The sequence below is a fragment of the Vidua chalybeata genome, chromosome 7 (assembly GCF_026979565.1).
Source record: "Vidua chalybeata isolate OUT-0048 chromosome 7, bVidCha1 merged haplotype, whole genome shotgun sequence".
Taxonomy (NCBI): domain Eukaryota; kingdom Metazoa; phylum Chordata; class Aves; order Passeriformes; family Viduidae; genus Vidua; species Vidua chalybeata.
In genome coordinates this window covers 22,434,037-22,450,311 of record NC_071536.1, presented here as the reverse complement: position 1 = coordinate 22,450,311, position 16,275 = coordinate 22,434,037, and the positions used below count along the sequence as shown (strand labels likewise).

General features: G+C 40.6%; 1 protein-coding gene and 1 long non-coding RNA gene across 5 annotated transcripts in view; both read left to right on the top strand.

Moving 5' to 3' along the window:
* Positions 1-5,317, top strand: part of TANK (TRAF family member associated NFKB activator) — a 30,121-nt gene extending 24,804 nt beyond the window's left edge. For 2 of the 4 annotated variants that reach the window (XM_053947227.1, XM_053947224.1), the window contains one exon: positions 1,897-3,404. In XM_053947227.1, the coding sequence (XP_053803202.1) occupies positions 1,897-2,064 (168 nt within the window). In that variant the 3' untranslated portion in view covers positions 2,065-3,404. Of the gene's footprint in view, positions 1-1,896; positions 3,405-4,822 lie in introns of those variants that run through there. The other 2 variants (XM_053947225.1, XM_053947226.1) reach the window with 2 other exon arrangements.
* A 5,367-nt stretch (positions 5,318-10,684) lies between these two features.
* LOC128790468 (uncharacterized) lies at positions 10,685-11,644 on the top strand. Its single transcript, XR_008431766.1, has 3 exons — positions 10,685-11,042; positions 11,132-11,210; positions 11,568-11,644. It is a non-coding gene; the product is annotated as an uncharacterized LOC128790468 (long non-coding RNA).
* Positions 11,645-16,275: the final 4,631 nt, after the last annotated feature.

Here is a 16,275-nt window from a genome sequence, read left to right as displayed (position 1 = left end):
TATTAGTGAACCTAGGATTTTACAGACTACATTTAGCTGAGACTTTCATATAGATGCACATGTTTATTGGTATTTGCAGTTTGAGGGAGTTGTTTCCACCAAAAATATTTCGAAGTATGTTCATGATTTTAAAAGTAAATCAGTAGTCTATTAAACTCAATATTAATGTTTTTGAAATTGAATGTCTGGTTAAATAGATCCTTGTTCTGACAAGGATATTAAGCACAAGCTTAGTACTCAAGAAATTGAAGTTAAGTGCCTGCGTGTGTGGGTTGCTGGATGGGTACCTCACCTCGTTATGTTTCCAAGATGACAAATAGTTTTTACAATACAATTTTATCTTTTTTTTCAAATAATGCTTTACATCATATCAGAAACAAATAATTTGAAACACATTTATGTAGTGTGTTTAAGTGTGTTAACTTGTTTAAGTGTGTCAGTGTCTAGATAGATTTAATATGCAATTTACACCAGCAACATACAATAAGTAGACTCTTTGAGCTGAAAAAAGTGGTGCGATTGCACTTAATTACTAATTAGTCAATTTAATTATATGGATTGCTGACCATAATGAAAGACAGTAAGTCTGCTATTGCTATGTGATAAGCTAAACACTGTTTAAATACAGAATGGGCAGGAAATTGACTCCCAAGAAGTTCAGGGTGGTTTAAACAGAAGGTTTAACCACTGTGAAAGTCAGTTTAGTTGTACAGTGGGTTACTGTGGGAGAAATAAACAATAGAGTCTAACTATTTGGCATTATGAAATTTAAAGAAGAGATAAAAATTAAAAATCTTGGGTATCAGTAGCAAGAAATTTAAAATTTCTAAAGAAATTACTTTGTATTCTTGCCTTCCTTCCCATGTATGAGTGAAGCAAGAGGAAAAAACTGAGCCAAAAAAAACCCTGTAGGGCACACTGTCTTCTAAGTTCCATCCCTACATAGAGCTCATAGCAGCTTGCTGCCATTCTTTCTACTTCGTACTAACAATAGGATGCATTTGGTATTCAATTTACTCAAAACCTGATTGTCCTGGCCATATAATTTAACTATTTGATCTTATGTTGCTAATACTAAAGTTATGAAACTTAAGTTTTAACTTTGAAAACTGATAGAAGACTTTTTGATTCCTATTTGATACGATTCTAAATAGTGTATACTCTGGGCTTAAGTGGCTCAAATTCCAGTGTTGAATAAACAGACTTGCTGGCTTGAAACTAACTAGCTCAGGGACCAAGAGCAGTGCAGCTGCTGAACCAAATACAACGTAGCTTATAGAATTGCCTGAATGCGTGGATAGATACTCATGGTTCCAGTGAGTTTGACGCTGTCATGGCAGGAGGAATCCCAAACAAGATTATTTGTGACACATTTATACTAAAAGGCAGCCAGAGCAAATAAGTACCTTAAGCCATGACATGGATGTAGTCATTTTGGAAGTAAACTGAAAAGTAGTTTTATGTGAATAAGAACGGAAATAAAATATGAATCATATTAACTCTGTACAAGAAACATTTTATTCTAAGGTAAAACTGTATTTTCTCATTTCTGCTAAATGGCTATTGTATACTATGACTTCTTCAGTAAAATACTGAAATGCAAAGTTAAAGAAAAGTTTTAGGATGTACCAGACTGATATTACAGACTTCCGCTCATAGCAATATTTATTGTTAATAGATACCAAGGTATTTTTAAATATTTGCAAGGATAGAGTGTTTATAGAACTTTAAAAAAACCTAAGTCCTATCTTGCTTTTCTTAAATGAGAACTCTCTAGTTAACGTCTCTGGCCAGGCAGGTGTAAAGGAATCCTAATTTAAAGAGGCAGGTATTTTTTTTAATATAAACGACAGCATAATGTAAACCTCAGCAATAATAATTTTCTGTTTCTTTTAGCCTATTTGGCAGCCTCAAGACAATGATTTGCTGGCACAAGCATATGCAGACTCTGAACTGAATCAGTGTGGAATATGTGAATTCTGTCGAGAAGTTTTCCCACCATCTCTAACATCTAAGGAAGATTTTCTTCGGCATCTCAATTCCCACTTTAAAGTACAGTCTTAATGTATGAGAATTAAATGGTTCACTGTTTTTGCATACATTTATACATTTTTTTATTCAATAGATATGATAAGAGTTTAAGAATTAAGACTTCTTGTAACAAGAACTCATGTCATGAAATTGTTTGTCAGATAAGTAAATTTTTAGTTGTCTTTTGACAAGGCAAAATGAAACTAAGTCACTCAGTACTGCAATTCACATTTTTGCTTGTTATGCTCCACTATTAACTTTGAGAGTGATGTCAAACATGTTTTTTGCCCAATTAATCTTTGCCTGACTAGGCCTGAAGTTGTGACTGTATTTATGAATGTAGACTTGCAGGATTAGTGCCTTAATCTGGCTGGCAAAAATTGGTGTAATGCTAGGTGTTTTTTTTACAATATCCAGTGATGTGCTTATGTTCTTCCTGAAGTAAACAGGAAGAGAAATAGGCCCTCATTTTTAATTTATATTATATAATTCCCAAATAGTGAACCTCTTGATTCAGATTCTTGTAAAATTACCATAATAGCTGAATCCAGGTGTGCCAGAATTAGGATAGGTTTGTACATTAGTAACATAAGTGAGTGGTTGACTTTCCCAGATGAATTTTTTACTAAAGCAAGTAATCAAAAGTAACATATAAATGACCCTTTTGGCAAAATGGAACAGTAATGATTTTATTAATATGTTTCATGTTATAAAAAAAATTATTATCTTGTTCATGTACCTTTATAGCATTAATAATTACTAAAAATGCTTTCAGGGAATGGGTTATATTAATATGAAGGATAGAAAAGGTTAAACTTTCCCCAAAACTAATAATACCAAAGATTATTTGCCCTCCCTTCTGGTCTGCTATGCTGGATTTCCCAAGCCTGGTACAGACTAGAAAAGAAAGGGGAAAACCTAATCACCTAAATCTCAGTGAATTTATTTTTAACCTGAATATAGTGGCTTTCTCAATGCAATTAAAATTTGTGTTTAATTGAAACATTGAAGTCTCATAAAGCTTGCACATTTTCTGGATTTACTGGTATCAAATTTAAAAATAGGGGTGTTGCCAAGTATTTTAAATTAATGATAAAGGGTGGTTGCTTTTTGCATTTGAACTGAATATAGAGTTTAGCCCTGATACTGATAATTAGCATTAATATTTTCATAGCAGCAAAGCACAACACTTTTTATTTTTAAAGATTTGTTTGCAGGTGACAAATTTCTGGAAGAATTAACACCTACGTAATTTTTAGAAATGGATTTTTCTGCAATTATTTTCTCTATTTTAAACATGTCATGTTTGCGACGGGCTGTCAACAGAGTGTACTGTAATAAACAGCACTGTACAGTGCACGTCTGCTACATGACCTGGAGGAAGAGTTTGTTACTCTTCGGAGCTCTAAACCCTGCCGGTGCGCAGCGCTGAAGAGGCGATGTTCGGCCGCGGCCGCGCCGTGCGGAGTGTGAAGCACCTCCCCGGAGAGCACGGCTGGGGGTGGTGCCCAGGAGAGGCACAAGTTCCAGCCTTGGGAGGAGAGACAGGGATTCGCACATCTCCAGCCAGCCCGACACACAGTCCGACTCGTCCTCTCAACCGTGAAATTCGAGCTCAGAAGCTCGCGTTATTAAGGGATGCACAAACTGCGAATCACCTTTGAAGAAAATAAAGTCATCTGTTTCTCCCCCCCGCTCCCACGCGTGGATGCGGTTCCCCAGGAGCCCTTGAGCTAGCAGAGCCGGGAGCCCAGCGCGGGGACAAGGCTCTTTGTTGCTGGAGGCAGCCTGGGGTCCGCCGCAGCCAGGGCACAGCGGGGAGGGCGGCAGGAGGTGGGGAGAACACGCTTGACCAAAGTCTCGTCGACCAGCAGAACCCATCCATCTCCCACTGTGAGGGCTCCTGCCTAGTGCGGCGTTTTAGGAAGCTGTTTAATCCTGCGTGCGTAAAACTGTTGCTGCCCGAGGGCATCCAGATAGGCTCACCGATCAGACCACTGCGAGGAGCACTAGTTTAGTTTTTAAATAAACAATAAGTAAATAAATAAATAAATATCACGCTAAGCAGTTGTGAGCGACTCGAAGTGGGAGGCGAGTGCGGTCCCTGAACGGGCCCCCCTTATACAGCTTTCCTGGAGGCGGCTGCTGCTGCCAGCAGGGACATCTGCTTTATTACACTCACCAGAGGAGGCTCAGTATTCCTCCCCTTCCCTCCCTCTTCAACACAAACTCAACCCGGCAGAGGAGGTTGAATCCAAATGGGAAGTAGAATGTCATTAAAAATCATAAATATGGTGGAAGGAACTTGAGAGGACCGGAAGAGCAGCAAACTCGTGCCAAGGTGTTCTACCCAATTCCACCTCCGCCAGGGCCAGCGGAGCCCTCGCCAGGGCAGCCCCGGGGCTGGAGCAATTTCAGGGCTCCCGTACGAGTTCATTGTCACCCCGCCCCGCGCTGACGGTGCGCGACGCGTGAAGCCCCCGCGCTCACAGGCAGCGCTCGCAAGGAAAATGCTCCCGTTTCCTCTCGGGAGCTCTCTGAGGAACACTGCGGCGGTACGGCTGCCTCAGCCTGCTGCGAGGGCTCGGTGCCGGCGGCCGCGTAGAACACATGTAGCTCCTCTGTCTCTCCGGCTAACTCGACAGCTGCTCGTAGCTCCAGTAATTAGACTGTCATTGCTAGTTAGAGGAGAGGAAAACGCTCCTATGACAGATTCCACGAGTCCTCTGTTTTTTTTTTTTAATCTCGCAGAAATCACCAGAGCATTAACTGAGATTTCTTATTTCTCTAGAATCAGAAGGAAAGAAGTTCCCTCTCCGATCTCGCACTCCAATGAGATTTCTCTTCCGACTCCCATGAAACAGTGAATTCGCTCTAAGAGGCTGAGGAAGTTACCTTCCTTCCCCTGCCTACCCGGGAGGAAGAGGGAGCTTCCTGGCCTTGTGAACTTGCTTTTTAAATCCCTTCCCCGTATGGCTATATCTAACCAGATAATAGAAATGCAGTCTTTTCTCCATTAACTAAGCGGAGGAGACGCTCAACACACAACACGCTCAACACATCCTTCCCCATTCGAGATAATATTAATTCAGAGGTTGCTCAGGAGAGGCTGTTACCCCTTATGAACAAAAGCACTGGAGGATCAAGCCGAGATGCTGCTACCCCCACCCCATGGTTCTCTCAGCAGATGAGACTCAGAGGAAGCGATTTCTTCCCCTCCCTACCGTACATTCCCCTTTCCCCCGCAATCATACAAGGTTAACTCAACAGAGGAGTCTCAATCCAAATGGCAACTGGGATTGCATTAAAAAAAAAAAAAAAAAAAAAAAAAAAAAGAAGAAGAAGAAAAAAAAAAGAAAAAAAAAGGAAGGAAGGGGGAGAAAAAAAATCAGAAATAGGGAAAGAAAAGAGAAAAAGCAGCAGGCTGATTACGAGGTGTCAAAACTGCCAGGAGCAAGAAGGTGATAGCAATCAGGGGTGAGAAGAGTGCGCCATTCGTGCGGGGCAGCTAATTATCCGTCTCATTTGAGAAGAGCAGCATTCGAGGCAGCAGCGTTCGCCTGCTGAACGGTGACAGATTGGCGCGGAGGAGAGGGGAGGTGTTAAAACAATGGAGCCGGGCTTGCGAGCGCTGCTGCATGCTAATCAGGCCGGCCTCCTTCCTTCCTTCCCTCCGCCTGCCTGCCTGCCACGATCCCTCCTTCTCGCTGGCCGCATGGCAAGTCCAACGCTACCCGGCCCCTCCGCAGCAGGCGGCACCGCACCCGCCATAGGTGGTAACCCAGAGAGTTCCGGCGGGACCGCGCAGCGGGGCTGGCGGCACCCGGGGAACCTAGCAGGCTGCTGGGTATCGGTGGTAGATTTGAGACCTCGCCCTCGGCGCCCGGGCTGGCAGTAGCCCGTCAGTGCACTCCCCGCAAGGGGCAGAGGCGAGGAGCTCTTCGTGCGAGTCCTGCGGGTTCTGCGGGCTGACCTCCCGGCACCCTCCCCGCCAGAGGCCAGGCCATAGCCGGCAGCACAGCAGGTTGCCCAGTGAGAGACAATCTATCGCCGCACCCCAGACCAGGCCGCCGAGATGAGGGAAATGTAGAGCTGTGCCAATTACTGATGGACTCCAGGGGCTCCACTGCCCTCTCAGCTCTGCACGGGAATTAGAGACCGGAATGCTAAAACCTGCAGTAAAGCAAGTGGCCTCTCTTCACCACTGCCTTTTGCCTCCCGGATTGCTTGGCCTTGTAAGCCTGAATGACTCTGCATGTATACAGTGTGTGCCTTGTGAGGAGGTTCTAAAAGGTCTGACCTTCTCTCAGACCAGGAACAACCATTCCCTTTCACACACAGTACAACAGGGTCTGCAGAGACAGCAGAAGTGCTTTCTGAGGGATCTCTTTGGCCCTAGCTTTCCCGGGAAGTCCATGCTCCGCAGGACTTATAGGGCAAGCCCCGGGGCTGGAGCATTAGCAGCCCAGCTACAGTAAGTGCTCCACTCTGCCAGGGAGAAGCAGAGGAATGAGCGTTGGAATGTTTACTCTCCAATATTTCTCAGTTTCCATTCCATCCTGCCCTGAAAGATTTTTGATTACTATACACTTCAAAATAGTATTTATTACAGATTTACATAATCTGTATGTTTTATGTTAAGGCAATAACACATTGATGCTGTACTACTGAAAGGAGTTAATCTAAACTATGTAGTGTCTGTTATAACAGAGTTCCAACTAAAACATATCCTTGCTTTCTGGCACTGACAAGAAACACGTATCCAGAAGGACATTGCCCAGCACATTAGATAAACTGCCAGGTGAAGCCGTTGCTCGACTCCTGAACTTTCACTGGGTTATGGATCAGCACTTGGCCAAATTAAAGGATGTAAGTCTGTGTGTAACCTCACATTTAATTAAACAAATGTTATTTCAAATAGCATGTGTCTGGTTTACAGCAGGATTCATGGGGATAAGAAAGCACTGAAAGGGAATAAACTGGTTTAGGCCTGAGGTAAGCAGCATGATAACTCAGGTTGAATGCTATTTAAAGTAGATTTGAGTGCATGTACAGCTAGGCGGTAGTAATAGCGTTTAAATTTTGTTATTCTAAGTCTGTCGTTGAGTGTACTTGATGAGATTGTCCATGAGCATACAGATGGTGAGATTTTCATGCTTCTGTGGCATACTGACATCTCAGGCTGTAAAAATAAATTCCCAGATCGCTGTAATACCTAAGAAATTGAAAAATGCAGTCCACCTTAATGCTCTACATTTGAGACTTTTATGTTTTAAGAGATTTTATATACTAGATACATATGTTAGTGCACATTAGGAAGACATTTACAATATGAAGCAAAATTTGAGATAAACTCTGCACCCTTTTTTATGTGCTTCTGAATTTAGAGATATGGGGGATGGCGATAAAAACTTGCCTTTGCTATTATCTGTATTTTTTTAAACTGTTGTCGTGGTTTGTTTGTGGCCCCCTGCTACCAAAAACCAGGCTGTGCCAAACCAATACATTTGTACCTAAGGATAAAAGGCAGAAATAAGTTTTCATTAGGTTAAGTTTACTTTTCATTAAAAGATTCTTGGATTGTTTCTTGATTTCATATAATTTTTCAACTTGGAAACAAGCTATTATATCTATTTTGATGATTTACACTGCACTAAAAAGGTATTTGAATCAAAGACGAATGCCGAGATATTTTCTCGAATATAACAAGTTTTTCCCTGCCTAAGGAGCCATAATGTGGAGCAATCCATGCCTGTTCAGCCCAGAAACCAGCAGTGATATTGCTCATAAATATCCAGGGTAGGGCATCCCTATTGGTTACTGCCTGGTCGCAAACAAGGTGCTGTACTTATCCAGGTTTCTGAACTGACCAAATTAAAATTTTAAATAAAAATATATAGCAGGGTGGTATGGTGCAAATGAGCTAAAAGAAAAACATTTTGCAGAGACAAGTATATAGTTTAAAAAGGTTTAAAATATTCAATTGGTGTAAAAAATAACTACTTGTAAAAACGTGTGTATTTTCATTATGCTTAATTTGCCATTCAAAACAAGTTTTTCTTAATAAGCTCTATTGTTTCTATCTGTTTTGTGAAATGTAATACGTGTGAGACAGAAAGCAGACTCGGAATGTGAATGAGTTTTGTTTTCTCTTTCTCTCTTTCGTTTTTAAAATACAACTTTATTCATATTCACAGGGATCTTTAAGTTGAGAAAAGGATTAATGGAAGTGGCATGACACTCCTGAGGTCACGATCTGAAAAGATGAAACATGAAATTCTGTCTGCTAGTCTTTTCCTATATCTTATTTGCATGCAATAGAAAAGTATCCATAAGCAAAACACTCTATAGTTAATAGTTATGTTTTCACTCTCAGCAATGACACAAGCTTTGCCAGGTTTTCACTGTTTCTATAGTTCATTAAAATACTTTAATAACTGACTCGTTGTTTTAAAAAATCACCACACGATCACCCGAGTAAAAACATCTATATCCTCCCAATTTCTGCAGTGTCAAAAGTACAGTCTCTGAGGGCAAGAAGTTATGGAGCCTTCATAAAGGTTTCCCATCTGTCATCAAGCACAACATCAAGCCCTCTAGGTGCTGTGAAAATGATTTTCTCCGGAATTCTCCAGCCCAAAGATGCCATCCTCTTAATTACAAGCTTTTGAGATAAGGAATGCCACTGAATTCCCTGGAGATTCACAGAAGATGTGCAAAAATAATCTCTTCTCTTGCTTGCTTGCCAGGGCTTCTGTACCTGACCACAAACTAGTCGGCTCATTTGCTAGGTAATGATGGATGAACCCAGGCAGTACATCTGCACTGCTCCCCCTCCTATCCTTGCTGACATGCAGTCTTTCAAAGTTTCTTCTTCATAATTGACTGCCAGGAAAAGAGTGACAAAGAACGGTTGTGGTTTGTTTTTTGGTTTGGGCTTTTTTTCTATTTGGGGAGGGGTGTAGTTTGTTGAGGGTTTTTGTTTGTTTGTTTTTAATTGATTAACTTTCCTTCTCACCATCACAAGCCTCCTGTAACAGAATGAAACAAATTCCTGAGTTCATGGACTATAAGATGTTCTAATAAGAACATCTGCTTATAACAGTTGCCCTGAAAAAACCACAGAAACTATTCCTAGGATCAGTGTGCATGCAAAAGAGTATACGGACAGACAAGGTGTGGAGTAGAGGCTTTGTGTGACAAGCCCATGCCTGCACAGCAGAAACTGAGCCTCTGGTCAGGTCACAATCCTATCTACAAATGACCATTAGCACTTTTCCAGCGGTGACAACCAGGTGAAAGGCCATCCAACCTACCAATTTATCAACAGAAGAGTGCTGGAGGTTTCTGTGGGGTTAAAGGGATTACAGCAATTGTAGGAGGAGGTACAGAACATCAAGTGAGCAGGAAAAAATATCACAGTAGTTTTATGCAAGTTCTCTGCCAGTACAGAACCAGCCCAGAGGAACTGGCTAGCTGGAATGGTACTGTTCAGAGTGTACATAGATCTGGTGATGGATACGTCTGGAGAGGCTTAGCGTTGTAAATCTGAGCAGAATAGATTGCATTTTTAATACGTGGAAACATGTACGTAACTCTGGCCATAAGGGTGGGGGCGTAGAAAAAGCCACGTCCAAGCTCAATAGGATCACAGGAGAGAAACCTTGGGCTCCATGCCATCCGAGATGTGAAAGCCCACAGAGACTCAGCAGCCAAAATCGCATACACTGATTTTTTAATAGAGTTCTTATCCATGTGTCCATTTAACTGCAGTTAATACAAATCAAATAAGCTTGTTACTTATAGATTCCCAGGTGCCTCAAGTGATACAAGACAGCAGCAACAGGAATATCCCTAATTAGAATGGATTCATCTGATTTCTTTATTCAGGGAGTTTAGTGTCCCTAAGTATTCAAAGAATGATAAAAATCTTGCAGAATAAAGCTGCTAGGTTTAGACCTCCTTCTGCCCAGGGAAGAAGAACAGCAGGTTTACTCCTACCTTTAATTTACTTCTTTCATACTTCTACCATTACTTCTAACATACTTTGTCTCATTCCTATGTATCATTTCTGAAATCTCTTTCAGCACACTAGTCCTTGCATTTTTCCAAAGTTTTTATTCCATATAATTCTGTGCACACACAGAGGCATTTCAGGCAAGTAATACTGAGAAGAATATGGAGCTGGAAAGTAATACGGAATGTTGGTTATGAAATATCTTCCTACACCTTAGCAAGAAATTAAGAGTCATCATTTTAAAATTTACTTTGTGTAGTGATAACTTGGCATTATATGCCATGACTGCAAGTGCAACTCTTTGAAGACATGTAGAATGTGAATGCCTCCTCCAGGAGAAGAAAATGCTGTATGCTTCACAAATTAAAAAGTTAGTTCAGTTCTACTTTGTAAATTTTATTATTTAACCATGTGTATGTTGTTCCTCTATGTGTCTCACTGACCTACCCATGAAAGAGGCAATCTGAGTGACATCCACACAGACAATCGCAGATGTTCCACACAAAGCTCTGTTGTGAGTGTGTGGGGTGATCGATGGTCAAGTGTGCAAAAACACCAACATAGATGTCATTGGCAGAGAGCCTGTAGTCATGCATGCAAGCTCCCAAGCCGATTGAAACGCTACGGGTGCAACTGCAGCAACAATTTGTAAGTTAGTCTTGCTTTTTCTTTCATGCAGAATAGCAAGAAATGCCCATTGAAAACTAGAAACACAGAAAGAAAAGGCAGATCCCTCAGCCTTTTTCGACCTTGCCATCCAGTGGAAAATGCGTGCAAGACCTGGAAAGTGATGTGATTCTCAGACCTGTCAGATTTCTTATAGACCTCAAAAGAATCACATGGCCACCAAGTCCAGCTTCACTTTGATTTAGTAGCCCATCACAGAGATCACCAGAAAAGGCTATCACCAGAATGGCAGAACAGAAATTTCCTAGCCTTTGTGTGAGGGTAGCAAGATGATAAGGATTATAAGACTCCCACAGCATTTCAGAAGGTCTGTATTTCTCACTGGGCCTAAGTGACTTTTTTATTTAAATGGTTATTATAAGAAAATGTGGTAAAGAAAATGTTACTATGTAACAGGCTGGTTGCATCTTCTGATGAAGACTCTGGAGGAGAGAACACAGAGAATGGACTTGCCAGCTTGCTTTCCTCAAAACCGGTACTGAAGCTAAGAGGGCATTAACTTTCCTTTAAAAAATATTCATGGCATGCGTGGGTGTATTTGTGCTGGGAGGGAAAGTTTCTTTCTTTAAAAATAAAACTGTTCATTGGGTTGGTTTTTTTAGCCTAGGCTAAAGGGACACATCCCTTTCTTTGTCTTCAGAAAAAATGGCAGAAAGTTTGAATCTTCACGCTTTCTCCTCCAAAATAAATGCCTTATTAAGATCAGAGATATGATGCCCTAAAATAAATACACAACAGCTTGCAGGTATAAGCACACACCAGAAAATACAAAAAAAAAAGCCCTTGTTCAAAATATTTTTGAACAGACTAATTTCAACCTTTATATTTACAGTTGCAAAGCTGCAGTGAAATTCCATTCAACTGGGTTCTGAAAGTTTTACTCGGTGGCATTTCCTGAGGTTAACTGCTCGTGGTGATGAGATGCTGTAAGCAATAACACAACTCCCAGAGGGACCCATGCCTGAGAGCACTATTGAATAGCTGAACTGCCATGTCTTCTATATCAGAGGCTGGGATATACACTGGACTGATTTTACCATCTTATTTAAATGTGATGGTTTTCTCATTTGTTGCATTGTTTGTATTAATACGAATATCTTGTTATGTTTGTTTTGTCTCCTGGGAGCCAATAAAGCTGTGAAGTTTTTCTTTACACCAAATGCAGCTCTACGGGCGATCAATCAATGGGTAGTTTTTGGATAATCTGTGAGAGTGAGAAATCTAATAAAGCAAGAAACTAAAAAAGGAAAACAAAGTCTATTTTCTGTTAGGTTAGCTACGTCAGGAGTCAGGCTTTCCACCATGCCTTCAAAAGATATTTAAGCAGCTACATTTTGCTATCAGAGTAGCACCTCACTAAATTAACTTTCTGACATATAAAGGAAAAAGTTTAGACATCATGACCTCAGCATCAATGTGGGTTACTTACTTGTACAATTAAATTTACTTTGACATTTGCATTTCTCCCCACCTCCTCCTCCTCCACAGTGGTATATGAAAACACATTAATGCAAAATAAAGACTAATCATAAAGTGAGAAAACAAATAAGTGATATTTTAAAATTATTATTGCTTTGCTATACCAGGCATAATGTTAAGAAATAGGTAGACAAAGATTATATAGTTGGTTTCTAGGTTGCAGCAAGGTCCATAGGAAAACATGACATTTAATTTCAAGGCAGCAGTTCTCTTATCACAACAAAATGAGTTATCAACAGATCAAAATAACAATCTGAATTATCTAGCATTAGTGGCTGAACTGAACAGCCCCAGATTACGTGATGAATTGTTAAATTGTGGTAGCATTGTTTTGGAATTGCTAATTAAAAAACAAGTAAACCCCCATGACTCTGGATATGACAACTGAAAATATCCACAAATTATTTAATAAATGAAGCGTCTAACAACTCTAACACTTCCTGCTCTCCTTGTTAATAAATGTAATTTGAGGTAGATTTAAAAAATCTTCCATCTAAACAGTGAATTCATTACGCGACGTTCAGATCTCCAGATGCCTATGGACTCCTCGGAATTAGGTGTTAAATAGACAAAAGTGAACCAAACTGCCTTTAAAAGCACAGCATGACCATGTAATTCTTTTTCCAGTTTGTGGTAAAAAATGATGAAACTTCTTTCCAAGTAGCTATCACCCAGATTTAGTGTGAAAAGTAGTGTAATTGTAATTCACGCCATCAGGGTCTATCACTGATAGACTATCAGCTGTTCTGTAGTTAGGAAGGCTTTCTTTTCAAATAGGAAAGCTGCCAAGTGCTCTGCGATACCTCCAGCAAGCTTATCGGATGGAAGATCGGAGCCAAAACAGCAGCTGCACACATATGCAAATTGGCAATTAATAGTATAACATTCTGGGGAGGGTTGGTTTGGGTTTGTTTTTTTGTTTTTTTTTTTTTTTTGTTTGTTTTTTTGTTTTTTTGGTTTTTTTTAATATGGGAAAGTATAGCCGAGCTACCTTAATATTAAGCTTAAGAGTGACAGGGAACTTCTTGCCTGAGCGGCCAAAGAATAATTACCCTCTGGAGAGACTTTCACTCTATTACTTTCTTTCTTCACACAAAGATCAAAGCTTTGTTGTCCTGCCGAGTTTTTCTCCATCATGAAAGTTAACTTCAGGGGATTAAAAAAAAAAAAGTGGGGATACCTTGTAGCTGCAACTCTCGAAAGCAGGGAATCGTGGCGATTCGTGCTTCCCTCCGCCCCCCACCAAATGTCAAAAAAAAAAAAAAAAACTCCCAAAAAGTTAGGTCGTTTTGGTTTTTGTTTAGGACGCTTGTCCTGTTCCTTGAAAAGATGTTCTATGCTACATGGGACTCCTACATTTGTTATGGATACTCTAATCATCGACAAAATAATTGAAGGATTAGTTTTATATATTTTCCCCAGGCTGCCGCAGCAAACCAGCTTGCTTTATTTAGCCCAGCATGTATGAATACAAGACTTCCAATTAATGCAGTTGCTTGCTTAAGTCAGAACATTGCCTTTCAAAGAATCCTCACATGATCCTTTTCTTGTAATAGCAGGCTGGAGCTGGAAAGACTTTGCAAGGCTGCTGCATTTCACACCAGCCCGTCCCCAGCGCTTTCCCCAACGTCTGTCTGTCTCTTCTAGGACAGGCGTGGGGTGATTAACTGATGTTTTCGATAATCTGTGAATTCTTAATAGTCTTATTTTCACGATTAAATATCTCAGCGTCGTTAGAATTAGGATTCTCCACGAAGGCAGGCCAGAAAGTTTGCTCCTCTCTAGAGGCAGGAGCCTCAGGAAGGGATTTGCGTGGCGCGGTTTGTGCGGCGCCTGCCGTGCAGCGGGAGCCTGCCTCCGAGCGCCGCCACTTCTGCCGTCTTTTCCCGCGGCCGAGAGCGCTCCCGTCCTGATCCCTCTCCGTTGCCTGGCTCAGTAATTGCCGCGGCAGCGGGAACTCGCCGCTCCGTTCTGCGGCTCCCGGCGCTGCCTCGGCGGGCGCTGCCGACGGAGCCGCAACCGGCGCCGCTTGAGCCGCGCGCGGAGCCCGGCCCGAGGGGCGCGCCACAGCCCTGCGCCCGGCTGCGCCTCCCTCCCTTCCTCCATCCCTCCCTCCATCCCTCCTTTCCCAGCCAGCTCCTCAGCGGCTTTCCAAGCAGCGCCCGGGCGTTCCGACAAAGAATGTACGTTTCGATTTAGACGCTAATTCTTCACCATTCTCTTCCATTATCAAATCAACTTAGGGGAAAGAGGGGCTATAAAAAGATCCATACGTTCTGGTTTTCAGCAGGAACTGGAAAATGTACCCATTTATATTCACAGATCCTTAAAAAGTCAGATCTTTGAGAAGGACTATTTGCCCTGAAATAGCAAGGTTCCAAAAGCAGAACTATACAAATCCTCACCTGAAGTCGACTACAGCAAAAGGAAGACTAGCTTGACTAAAATATCAACTCAATCGGACACAGACAGGAAATATTAATCAAGTAGTATTTACATTCATCAAGTAGTATTTACATTCAGATGGGTTACCATCTCCCTGGTAGCTTGTTTGGATTATCATTTGATGCCTTTTTCCAGATTGCAACACCTTTTGTCAATTCACTCCTTTATTTTCTCCAGTGTCTCACAAACGCATAGAATATAGTCATCCTTCAAAAGTGCTTCAGTTTGTTTTAAAGCTTCTTACTATTAACCCATACCAATATGCCAAAGTTTATAAAAAATATAATAGGACCTAATACTTTCTCCCACGAAATCATTTGCTTTTCAAATTTTAGTTTGAACAAAGAATGGCCTTCAACTTTTCTCATTAATATATATGTTTGTGTATATATAAATAAAAAATTTTGCCTTCACACAAATCCTTTGCTGCTTCTGTTTTAATGATAACATAAATCTCATTAATCAGCTAAATTTAAAGTGTGAGGCATAGATAATATTCAACACATAATTTCAAACCATTTAAGGCATAACCTAATCAAAATAATTCTGATGTTTACAATGTCATATTAATCTACTGTATCCAGGAAATTCAGAACAGAAATAATGTGGTTATTTTCATTATTAAGGAGAACAGCGTTTGGACCTTCATCCTGTGTTCACTTAATTAAAACTGCATACTGGAAAACATGTGGTGCTGTAAAACTGCATGCACCACTTTGAGAGTTTGGTGACATCTGGACTTGCAGAACACAACCTCTCTCTCTCAACTTTGGGTATGGTTCCCACATAATTGGTATCTGGGAACATTTGCATCAGATACACACACACACAAACTGTGCAAACAGCAATTTAAAAAAAAATCTGACTACTCTGCCCATACACTTTTATATGTTCATTTATCTCATTTGAGGAGGTAATGTTGTGGGTTTTTTTTTTGTTGTTTTTTTTTTGTTTGTTTGTTTTTTTTTTTAAATTCTCATCTCCAGATAAAAAAGAAATAAGTGGGTTTATGGCCTATTGCTTGATAATTTTTAAGTTTGTTAGCAAAGTTCAACCAATTTGACTGAAAAATACACATTAAGGTACTGATTTTTTCTTTTTTTATTTTTATAAATAAGAACAAGCCTTGTTAATACTATGTGAAAGGTATAAAGAGGCCAACCTTTATTAGGCAGCAGTTGGTTGATCAAAAAACCTACATAAGCTCCTGGACCTGCCTCACCATGTGATGTCTCTTACCTAGATAGCAGGCCAAAATTCAAAACCTGAGGTTAAGAGAAAAGCCAGAAACATTCTGGGGATGTTCCACTAAAGGAACAGAACATGTCTTGGAGGTCTTAAGATATAGAACTAACCTAAGGATAATTTGGGATACTGAAGAGATGGGAGTAGGTAGGGCAATACAGGAAACAGAACTATAACCAGTTTTAATGATAATTGAACAGCTTTTCACTTTAAGTATTCTAATATTTTATTATTGGACTATTTTCCATGGTCCTGAGACATCAGGAAAGAAAGAAATTTACAGTGAATTTCAAAACTTTGTCCATCAAATTTTTGTGCTGTATCACTTTTTGTGCTGCGGAAAGCAATCCTTCAACTTTTACAGCTGTTCA